The sequence below is a fragment of the Rhipicephalus microplus genome, chromosome 6 (assembly GCF_043290135.1).
Source record: "Rhipicephalus microplus isolate Deutch F79 chromosome 6, USDA_Rmic, whole genome shotgun sequence".
Lineage (NCBI taxonomy): Eukaryota > Metazoa > Arthropoda > Arachnida > Ixodida > Ixodidae > Rhipicephalus > Rhipicephalus microplus.
In genome coordinates this window covers 120,459,610-120,471,566 of record NC_134705.1, presented here as the reverse complement: position 1 = coordinate 120,471,566, position 11,957 = coordinate 120,459,610, and the positions used below count along the sequence as shown (strand labels likewise).

General features: G+C 43.7%; 1 protein-coding gene across 1 annotated transcript; it reads left to right on the top strand.

Moving 5' to 3' along the window:
* The first annotated feature begins 316 nt into the window (after positions 1-316).
* LOC142765456 (uncharacterized) lies at positions 317-11,213 on the top strand. The gene is made up of 5 exons (XM_075866492.1): positions 317-563; positions 5,187-5,304; positions 6,251-6,424; positions 7,478-7,585; positions 9,750-11,213. The coding sequence occupies exons 1-5, from the start codon at positions 442-444 to the stop codon at positions 9,888-9,890; spliced, it is 663 nt and encodes a 220-aa protein (XP_075722607.1). The 5' UTR covers positions 317-441; the 3' UTR covers positions 9,891-11,213.
* Positions 11,214-11,957: the final 744 nt, after the last annotated feature.

Genomic DNA, 11,957 nt, shown 5'->3' with positions numbered 1-11,957 from the left:
ATGAGTCATTTTATGACAGTAACGCTATAATTACAAGATTTACCACCCGTAAAAAATAATGTCGTTAGGATTTCAAGTATGTATACTTGTGTACTGCTGCGTCCGTTCATTTACCATAATCCACACTGCCATGAACTACAAAAATGAGCTATTTTTATTAGGAAACAAAGTAGTCAAATCTATAAAGCTTCGGTTGCTACCTACGGCAAGTTGATTTTTCTTCCTCCGCAATCCTTTGCCAATTAAAGTTCAAAAGTTAAAGCATCCATATACTTTGGCATAAACGTCTCTTTCCCTCTCTTTCTTGTGATTTGGTTAGGTGGCATTGACATTCACAGTTTATGATGTCGCATAACTTACTGCTTTCGTCGCAACGTCCAAGCCAGAGCGGGACATGGAAATGACTCGTGCGCCGTGTGTCTTTTTTTACATGTGCAGAAAATGAGATCGCTGCAGAGAGGCGACCCGAACGGTGTGATTGTCCTGGCCTTTGGCGCATTCCAAGTCAACGTCTCTTCTGACTGGACAATGTATTATCGGCGGTACTTCCAGGAACTTGGAAAGTGAGGACATCACGCACGTTTGTTTAGAGGTGTTCGATTTGCAGAATTACGTTCCGCAAAACGATGTGCTATAGTTTTTCAGTGTACAGTCAAAAGTCCTAATAACGAAATTATCACCCTTCGCAAGTCGTTTTGTTAATGAAATGGGTCATTCCGTAGAATCAAGACGGAAACTTTTTTTTGTCCTTCTAAATGCAGAACTTTAATCAACCGTCATTGTTTAAAGCTATGAAGCATCGGACCAGACAAGAACAAACCCATACAAATCACACCACATCCAACCCACCTGTAGTGATTTATTTACGCTGATATACTTAAGACATCAGGAAGCAGGCGCAGGGAAGCCCTAGCTACGGACGCTAGCTTGCTTTATTCATGAGTTTTAATTCTTTTTGGCCGAGCGCTATCGACCAATGCTATTTCTTATTAGCTGAGCGCTTCCACACACGCCTACTGCAGCCGTTAAATTAGTACAAACTTCAATGACCTCCCCTTTCGTCTTGTTACAATTAACACGTACCATATATGCTTATTCAAACACTGCACACTTCTGTGTACCTGCTGCCGTGAAAGTTGTGCAGATTTACCCAAGCAGTCACTTGTTTCTTTTTTTCAGTGACCAATTTTATTGAGGGAACAGGAGTTTGTAGTACACGGAGGGGTGGCTGGCAGGTCACTGAGAGCATGATCACTCAATGTGCCACTACAACGCGGCATACTTTGGGAAAGCAGGTGGGAAGGGAGGGGTGATGAGTGAAATATACCATGGGGTGAAAACTTTCAAAGCCCCGGCATTCTCTGCAGGACAGCAGAAAAGTACGCATATATTTGGCCAGTCAGATGTTAGCCATTATTTCAATGCACAGATATGTAGTACAATTGTCGAATGACGCACACAGCTTAAGCATCGGCGTACTCTTCCTAGCCGTCATCCTCGCTACCGTACAAATGGCGCATATACGGCCAGCCTCAGCGGCGTCGAACTACACTTGGTTGCTACCATTGCCTCCGCACTCCTATAGGCTGAAACAAAAACTTAAGAAAAGTGAAATTAATGTGGCGTTTAGAGTCGTCCCTCTCGTTCCGTGCCTACTACGCTTTTTAGGCGAGAGCAGTTCACTTGGTTGATCTCCTCTACTCTCGGCGGCGTGAAAGTGCTCTAGCTCGCTCTGCCACTGTGTGACGGTGGTAGAGCGAGGGTGGTCTGAACGAGTACATATACTCCAGCTGGAGCCCCAAAATATGCTGACACACTCTGGCAAACGCGTTTATGAGTGATCCTGCCCTCTCAACGAAAATCGCCGTACAATTGTAACTTACCGACATCGAAAGGCGAACGCGGCGTCAGGGCCCATTCCGCAAGGAAGGATCGAAATCGGCCTGCTTCGGAAATGCAGGTCAGGTGGATGCAGGTCAGTCACGTAAAGCCCTGACAGTCTGCCGATATGCCAGGATGCGGAGAAATCAAGGGATACTTTTGCGAGTAGATGGATCGAGAAAGTAGCAAACAGACCATCAGGGTAGTGAGGTCACCGTAGCCTCTAGCATTATGTGGTGCGTACGAACGCTATTGATCTGCAGTCCGGTGTTCCCTTCATGTACACGGCGTGCAGCATGGTCAAAGTAAAAGCATTACAGTGGCAAGGATGCCCAGACGTTTTTAATGCGACAACGTTACAGCGTTGACTCGGAGAAAAACCGCTCTCTCTTTAAATTATGAAGAATTCACTTTTGAGGCTGGTTCAAGAAAGCACTTCGTTTAGGCGGGTTTGCTGACCACATTTGTTCACTAATACTTATGGATGAGACCATAAAATCCCACGGAAATTTATCGGGGAATGACATTTTCTGGGTTTGATGGAAAACTTTGTAAATTAAGCTTGGTTATATCTAGTTCTAGCTTTAAATCCGGTAAGACTTCTCTTTGGAGTTTAATTGAGCTTGAAAATTCACCCAGGTTTAGAGTCGCAACCATGCTCTTTCTTTTTTTTGCCTTCCATGTCTATATATGGTCGTCCTTTATGAAAGGGAACACGCGAACGTGTGGCCGGCACTCTGCGGAGGCTGCCTACAGCACCATCAACCGACAAGTGAAGAAAGCACGTTCGCTTTTGGCGTCCTCTATTGCCAAGCAATGTAACGAGTCATGGCCAGTAGACAAGCGCTGCTAGATTACGTTCCCTTCCTCCGCGCGTGGTGAGTGATATCGGGCGATTACTGCTGCTTGCGCCGTAGCCGAGCACAGCGTTTGATATTTGATACGATGGCAGTGGACTACGCTAGGCGTGAGCAGAGGGCAAGTGCAATCTCGCAGCGCTTGTCTACCCGCCATCACTCGCTATAATTATGTTTAGGGGCGAAACAGAGAAGTTTATTGCAAACTGGTAACAACATTTCAGGTGAGTACAACCGTCTGGTGTAACAAAATCACTTGAAAAAACTACTTTTCGCAGCACCCGTTCGTCCCTCGTGGCCGTAGTAGTAGTGTGTAACAAGTATAAATTCTGACCCCCAAGGTGGTGCCGGTGAGAAATTTCTTCTGTGCGTTGTTTAACAATAAAAGATAGTGCTCAATGTACATGCCAATGGCTGCTAAGGGGGAATGAGAGACAGGAGAATCCGGCTTTTAGTTAACGCGCACGCTGCGAATTTTTTATTGTTCAACAACGCATAGAAGACACGAAAGGTTTGCAACGTTATACTCGCTAGGCGTAACCTGCTAGGTTTCAGAAAGGTTTAACGAGCGTCGGGCCACAGTGCCATGAATACAGTGAACTAGTATATACCATTAACTTGAGGTGGTTAAAGGTGGGAAGTAGACACGAAGCGCAAGCCGTGAGAAAGTGTGCGTGTGCCTCCTCTCGTTGAGTGCTTGGAATATCCGCTGGATGGCGGTGCTTCTATATGAGGAATATATGATGAAAAGATGCGAAATTGTTGTACTTGGAGTGTTGAATAGGTGGACGAATGGACACAGGGACAGATGGAGGATGGACGCACGGATGTCTGCACGGACGAATGGACGCATGGACGAGCGCAGGCGCGGATGCATGGAAGAAAGCAGTGACGGACGCACGGATGAACGTGCGGGCGCATGAACAGACGCACGCACGGACGCGTGGATGGACGCACGGGCGGCCACACAGACGCACGCATAGATGGACGGAAGCAAGAACGAACAAACGGACGGATGCTTCGTCCCACTATCCATCATTCTCTCCGTGGATATGCTGTTATTTTTTTCCAACAGATGACGCTGAAAAGGAACGTGTTTTCTTTTGCTGTCGGTATATGGTGCTGTAGGCAGCCACTGCAGAGCGCAGGCCACGCGTTCGCGTGTTCTCTTTCATAAAAAACGACAGTGTACAACTGTTTGTCTTACCAAAAAAAAAAGAATTATTTAGACAGCGAATTTTTTTAAACAGTGTTCTTTAGCAGCGATTTGAATTCAATCAAAGAATAATAAGAAATTCGGCATGATTCAATTTGAGCTTATTGATTTAAGTTCGCTTTTTTTATGTTAGCGATGAGCTGTTGATTCTCTTGAACTTACTGCTGTTCGCAGGGCAGGTAGAGGCATCCTACGCCGAGGTTTCTCCGCATGTTACTTATGTCATCCGGAAATAGATGTAGTGAAAAGCTGTCTGTACGTAGGACCCCTTATTCTTTCATTAATTGATCATCATGTACGAAACTTCAAGTCAACGCTGGCCATGCCTTCTTACAGCGCCTGATCTTCTCATTTAATTCAGAAAAAGTAGCAGCAAAAGGCGAAATCTTCCAGGGTAGAAAAGCTGTGATTGCTCTGTGACGTTTGACAATGAATTGAGTGCCGCCTAAAGCATAAATACTACTGTGCACGTAATTAGGAAACGTGCAAGAAGCAGCAATTTACAGGTGTAGCAGATTAAGTGTACTGTTAAGAAGGCAAATGTGGCGTACTCGTATTTCAACAACATATCTAAAACGTTTTGACTACCCCAGACAAAGAGCCTACAATGAATTTAGGAGCATTACGCATAGCTGTCAGTGTACCGGTAAACAATCAACTTATTGCTGAAAAAGTTTGATTTTGTTTTTTCTTAGGGTACACTAAAATACATCATGCAAAATTTTAGAATTACCTCGGGCAGAGAACCGTCATAAAACTGTGGTGCATTAAGCATAACTCCTCTTAACTAAAACAGCATCCCAGTAAACACTAAACTTATGAGACCACAAAGTTTGATTCCGGTTTTGTATTTTTTTTCTTCTCATTTCTGTTACAAAGCTGGAAAGAACGGAATGCGCTTAAATGAGGAGCATGACGAATTGTTATTATTCATTGGTTATTCAGATCTTACTTTTCTGTATTGTAGTTAGAGGATGCTCAGTGTGCTCAGTGCATGTTTTCGATGTGTCGATAGCGGCGTTCTTTGTTCATCTCATAATCTGTCAAACACGCTCTCTCTCGCACACACACACACACACACACACACACACACACACACACACGCACACGAACACAAACAAACAAACAAACAAACCAACAAACAAACTCAAGCGTTCCTTCCGAGAGCACTTTTAGGTTGACAAATATGCTGTTATTTCTTTCTGCTTTCCTACCATCGCAATGACAAACAGCTACGACGTGGATATCCTGATCGCGGTTACCAGTGAAGAGGGTCAGATAGGAGACAAGGTCTGCTACGCCGCACCGACGAGCGTCTGGAACACTACAAACACCAACTTCTCCTCTATCGTGAGTACCCGCAAAATTTTCCTTGCCGCCGATGAATAACAACAAAAAACCCTACGTTTAGCATGTAATCTGTCCTACCGAGTCGTATTACGCCTGTTTATTCGGTGAATAATCGCCAAGAATAAATAGTACCTACGGCACACGCACTATCCAGCGCACTTTGAAGATCGCATTGTGCACTTTCAGGATGGGGAATTCATAATCTTTTTTGGTTTTTATTTTTTGAGCGAAGACGAGCAAACGCACACTGGTAGGCAAAACTAGACAAGTGGCAATGGTTTTCCCTCAAGCGCACAATGGTCTATGTGATGAAACACGCAATGCCTCAAACGGTAGATCGAAGAGGCCACGTTTTTCGGCCTCTGCCTATGATTGTCGACATATTTGTGCTTGAACACTTTTGTAGCTCTGACTTTTTATAAGCTTTTATGTTGCTAGTTTTATTGAGGGGAAAGTAGGCTGGGCTCACCATGTTTCCATATTGCCACCATTGATGAATGAGCCAATGTGGCTCATACTCGTTTTGGGGCCGCGAAGAAGAAGAGAACATTTTGGTTGCTCTGGTTTAGGTGAACTCCTGACTGTAGGTCTTGTTTTGCTCGTGACATTACTGATGGAGGTGCTGGGTAGACCTGAATAAGAGCAACCAAAATGTTCTCTTCTTCTTCGTGGCCCCAAAAAGAGTATGAGCCACAGGGGCTCGTTCATCAATGGTGGCAATATGTTCTTATACAAAGTTCAGTACAGCGGAAAAAAAATATTTGAGAACAACAATCCTGGCACTCGTATATCTTTTGGTATTCGTGGATAATACGGTTCCCAGGTGATCTCCAATTATTCTTCTTTTGTGCGAGTACCTTCCTTACACACATTCTAACGAGTTCTGCCGCCAACGCGGGTTCCAGTTCCAAGGGTACTTTCAGCTTGGACATTATCGCCTTCGCAGGAGAGGCATTCCAAGCTGCTCCTCGACTCGCAGCATTACCCGAGAAGCAGTCTGTACGTGGGTCTTTCGTTCGAGATGGGGGTCAATCTGTACCAGATGTCGCATAATGATACTGCAATAGAGGATGCTCCATTTGCTCCGTGTGATCAGTACACGCAAGTCGCATATGAGCAGGTAAGTGTAAAGAGCCTGCTTGACACGGTCGAGCCGCTGATGGCATATGAAAGCGCTGTAATAGTAAAGCGATCCCCACATATGTTATAGTTTGACCAGTTCGCATGACGTATGCTCAGTCATATATCGCTATGATATAGAACGCAGCAGTGTAAACTAGCCCGGTTTAGTGGAGTCCCTTTTCGAGGCTTTCACGTAGCCTGTTAGCAGGACCAGGCCTGCTTTAGGAGGAGGCACTTTCGTGAAATTGAAAGGGTTGAGCTGTGCCCGTATAGTTTATTGAAACAGGGAGCAAGTGTACCAATACTATGCCGTGGAAATCTTGCCATACATAAAATGAATATCGGAATGTGCACGTTTCGATACTGTCTGTTATGTTCTCAGTACAGTAAATCCACGCTGTATAAATGCCAGCGTAGTATTTGTCGTGCAGTGAAGATTGATAATGGCGCTATCTATCGGCTACGCTGAAATAGCTCAGCGAAATTTCGTAATGCCAAGCAACTTCCTCAAAAAAGAACTGCCATCGTGAGCCCGCTAGCATCGAGATGCCACACCGAAAATTAACACCCACTTCTGAAAAAGAAAACTTCTGCCGACAGACAATAACATTTTTCGACGCCGCACCGTGTCGAATTTCGTACAGGACAAGGTCGTTCTTTTTTTCAATGCGAAATTCTTTACGATTTCTTTTGAAGCTTAGTGCTGAAATCGAGTAGGCGACGTCCGTTCATTTCATATATTAATGTAGAGCTTGATTGACAAGAAGCAAAACTAATTATTGCCAACAACGTGGACATAAATGTCGAATAAAAGCGCATCATGGGCTCCTCCTTAGACAGCGTAGGCACTTTGTTTCTTGTTATCATCATGTTTTGACACGCTGGATTTTCCGCAGCCCTGTGCGTTTTTTTTTTGCTTGAACGATGTTGCACAGAACGCCAAAAAAGTTGCGTGTTTCCGATTGGCGTTAAACGCATCGTCAATGCCTAAATTGGCGTTGGCTAATGCCACAGAAACAGTGATTAGATATCCCTGTACCTGTACACGCAGGTCTGCGATCCACACGTGAGACTGAAAACTCTTAACAACGTCGTTGAATCGGGAGTCATCTCTAACTATGTCTTCTTCTACGACAGCTGGGACACCATAAAAAAGAAGGTGAGTCTGCGAACATATGCAGACGTTTTTGGATCATGCGCTGATGGGATATTTTTTTATGCTGCGTAATTTAGATATTTCAAGATGAATATTACTAAGTCAGTAATATTGTGACTTTGTTTTTTGAGATATTTTTCGAAAACTGAAATGTATACATGCCGCTAAGAAGATGAAAGAGCTAATTCGAAAAAAAATTGGTTATCTGAATGTTCACTAATAATTCCGAATGTTTAGAATAGCACCGGAAAATCATTGTGTTGCAAAAAAGATTCTGCTTTTTAAACGCTATATTCGCATTTAGAAGAGTTTCAAGTATGCCACAAAAGATTGCGATAATTTTTTCGCAACGCAAACCACCTTTTTGGACGGTAGTGGCTCTAATGCAATAGTTACCGGTGACATGGCAGCTGCGGATGCGGCACATAAACTTTGAGAAATTACAGGAAGTGTCACAGTCATCTTAAACATGCTCTCGATAAATTAAATAAATGGGTATAAATATGCTTTCTGCCAATAATATCACATATATGAGGAAAATCGCAAACACTGCATCACTGCAACTGCTGGATTTCACTCCACGCATGAAATTCTCTATTTAAAAAATGGACGCTGCTAAACTAGGATACTTGAGTCAACGCTTCAAGGATGAAATGACCAGATCATGTTATGCGTCCACTTGTGACAAAAGCGGTAATGACCTTTGAAAAGACTGCTCTCGAGATTTGGACAAAGGCTGCATTTGCTGAACAGAATATATACTTCCGAAAGGGCAATATGGCGACAGAAAAGCAGCCTAAGAACAAGCGCACTTTTTAGTAGTTTGTATACTTTCGTACTAAGGAAGTTTGAAATTAAACTGGTGTCAGTATTGTCTTATTTATTAGACCAAGCCTGATAGCAGCGAGGGCTTAGATATAGACCCTTTCATGAATGTGTGTGTGGGCCGCCATAGTGGCTTGTTAACCTAAGTGTTTGTATGTTGAACACCTCAACGAACATTGTTAGAATAGGCGCATACGCACAGAAACAGTTGGGTTCGTTCATATGATGTTTCATGGGCTTATTAATTCCCGTCGCGATGTGCAAAAACACGAAAACATGGGCTTAAGAGCCCAGAATGGTGGCGCCCATTTGCCTTGCGGAAACTAGTCTACACAGGTGACAGCCTGAACAAGGCTCGCAGTCCGGGCAGCGTCTGGGCATGTAACTCAAAGAAAAATCGTTCATTCATTCTTCATTTCATTTCACTTTATTTCCAATTCCAACATGATAGATAAAAAACTGTTTGGACCCATAGCCAAATGCTAGAATAGGGTCCAATGATGCGATACAAGATGGCACAGTATCCAAACGATAGCACAATGCAACAATAGTGGGTATGTCCCAATGAATAAAGGGGAAGAGGACGCACGCTGTCGCCTTGCTTTCAGGGTTCCTGTTATTTACACTCCTTTCGATTCCTACAGTATTTGCGATGAAGGCGAAAATGCTCGAGACCCGGGAACTATGGGGTCACTATATAAAACAGCTGGTGACCGAAATTTCCAGGTCCCAGCACTGTACGCAGCCTCCCAGAATAATTTTGGGGTGACATTGACAGCCAGCAATTCCATTACAATATATATGCTTTTGTGTTGACTCATTGTCAAGGTAGTTCATTTCACGACAGACGTTCCCTACAGTAGAGTGTAGTGGTGGTAGAATAATATATGACGGTATTTTATTCCAGTAATACTTCCAGTGATCGCGATCACTCTATATAGTATATAAAGAGAGCTCTGTTTATATATTTATTCATTCTACTTTCAGCAAGGATATGTTTACTGTTTATTTTATTTAAAGTACGCATTTTTGTATTATGATTGCATTACAGCGAGATGTTTTTACATTTTCGCGTTATCTACTCACCATTATTTCTGACACTGGAACCCGTGTAGAATAATATGTACTGTTGAACTTTCCGCTTATATTGTACACTGATGTGTTCGTTTTGCTTTGCTCCCGATGTGGCTCCACTTTTGTAGTCAGGCAATTACTCAGCCTTACGCGGCAATTTTGTATCAAATGTAAGTTTGAATAAACGAAGCGTTACTTACCTAAACCTTACTAACATAAAAATGGTTGATTACATGTTGACTGCTTCTGTTGCGACTTCTTGTGACAGGTTGATGCTGTGTTGAGCCTAAAATTGCCACCAAAGATCGCCTGGCTCTTGTACAACACTCACTTCTCTATGACTCCCGGAACGTGCATTTCGAGCTTCGACAGGGAGCGGAAGCTGCGGGACTACCTGGCCAGCAAATAATAAACATTAACCGCGGAAGTCCCCGTAGTGGCACGTATCAATATAAGGTTTACGATGAATGTGCTTTTGGTGCTGTGTAAGTGATGTGTGAGCGCCGCGTTCATAGCCCCTAGTTATTTCCCCTTTACCTAAGTAAGCACCAACAACGGCATTTTCTCTCAGCCCTCTCTCACACACAGCCAGCCTCTGCCACAATTATTTGTCTAACTATGTCTAAGTACATTAGCGACGCATACTTAAGTAAATGAGATGTGCCTTTCTCCTCCGGTGAGCAGACGAATCGTTTCACCAGGTGCTGCCAAAGGCTTAAGAAGACCATAATTGCCGAAATTGAGCGTTAGGCAATGAGATTCTTCTGAGGTTCCTCGATGCTTGTCGGTACTAAAGAAAGAACAGGGAAAAATGTAGGCACTTTAGTGGCGTCTTATTTCGTGGCAGCTGCTTTTCACGAAACCCCTTTTGGAGGGTGGCATCGACTAATCGCATCTTTCGTCTTCTCTCTGGCGCTCGTCAGAGTTTCAGTCAACTGGCAGGCGCACTTCCAGGCCACCGACCCGCGTCCATAGCCAGCGTCGAGAATCTAAAAGAATTGAATGCTAAAAATAGATAACTTCTGTGGTTTATGTATAGAACTCTTTTTTTTCTTTTTGTGTGTTTATTATGTTTATTTAAGGTTCTTCTTTTAGAAATCTAACAACATTAAATTATTTCCTATATTACCTAATTAATCCGACCCTCCCTTTCAACAAGTGAAATAATTTGAAAAGCAAGGCACCGTCACATTCTTGGCCTATCCCCCTGGATGGGCTGCGCCAAGGTGTTGAGGAACCAACCAACACCCAAAGTTTCAGCTTCACTCAGCGGCATGGTAATGCGTTTTGGGTTTGCATCGTGTCTATCTTGTGTTGGTTCAAGCTTATCGAGCGATACATTTTACAAAGGTTACGAAATAAAGCATCGATGTTAAATAATGTATTAGGAGCGCTATTATCGATTGCGTGGCTTCTCAGGAAGATATGAAGCGGTATACAACGTTTCCCGTTGAGAAAAATAAAGAATGGCGAATCGTCAACAAAGAGCTTTCTCTTTATGAACACACGCGGCCGCCTTTGCTCGTCAGAATTGATCCTCGAGACCCCTTCAGATCTTAAGCCTGTTCGGGAGCAGACAGACTCACAAAGTAAAGGAGAATCGTGAGTATCACAGGTCACTGTGCTTCCACAGGTTTACTCCAATATTCTTATGCTATGCAGAGAAGCGTTGGTATCAACTGGCACTTCAGATATGTAGAGTTTAGGTAATAAAACCATTCCAGATGTGGAACTGTTAGCCTGAATTTATGGTGGGGCACAACACATCCTTGTCGTACGTCGGTGTTCAAGTATATTTTGAGCAGTGTGAGGTTTGTATTTTTTATCCCTCTGTGCTAAGCTGGTGGAATCTTGAGCCGATGGTCACGCCAGCTCATTATCTGAGATACCCTCTACATCTTGGCACCAGGTAATGGCTTGTTTTTTGTAACAGATTGTCGCTGAATATTCTCGGGATGGCATTCGCTTGTCCACCACGTACACACAATCTATAGACCTCCAGAAAATCAAAGGACTACCGCGGAGGTGTTTTAGACTTCGTTATCTCTATTAACTAGAGCAGTAGCCGCGGATGCCACATTTGTGGTACAGGTTGTTTCAAGCGGAGTCGCGCCAGTTTCAATGGTATGCGGCAAATTACCATGACGGCTGCCTTACTTGATTCGGCAGCCTTGTTGTAGACTGCCTCACTGCGTTAGTCAAAGTATTTTCAAAGCTGTCGAGCTCTTAGCTCGTCTTCTCGTTAGGAGGTACAATTTGCCGAGGGGTTTCGTATTGTGGCAGATCGTTGCGTCGTTGTTCCCTCGTTGTCGTAGAAATGTCCTCCGGCCCAGTTTGTTCAAGAACACTTAAGCAAACTGGGCATACTGAACATACAGGAATTAAGACATTGCCGAGGGGTTTGAGACACATCTCTCACGAATAACACTACCTTTTCACTCACCTTACACGACTAGCAAAAAAATTTGCTTCATAC

Coding starts and splice junctions, on each gene's coding strand:
- LOC142765456 (XM_075866492.1), top strand. CDS start 442: ATGAGATCGCTGCAGAGAGGCGACCCGAACGGTGTGATTGTCCTGGCC. Junction 564..5,186: donor TACTTCCAGGAACTTGGAAA/GTGAGGACATCA, acceptor AATGACAAACAG/CTACGACGTGGATATCCTGA. Junction 6,425..7,477: donor CGCAAGTCGCATATGAGCAG/GTAAGTGTAAAG, acceptor CTGTACACGCAG/GTCTGCGATCCACACGTGAG.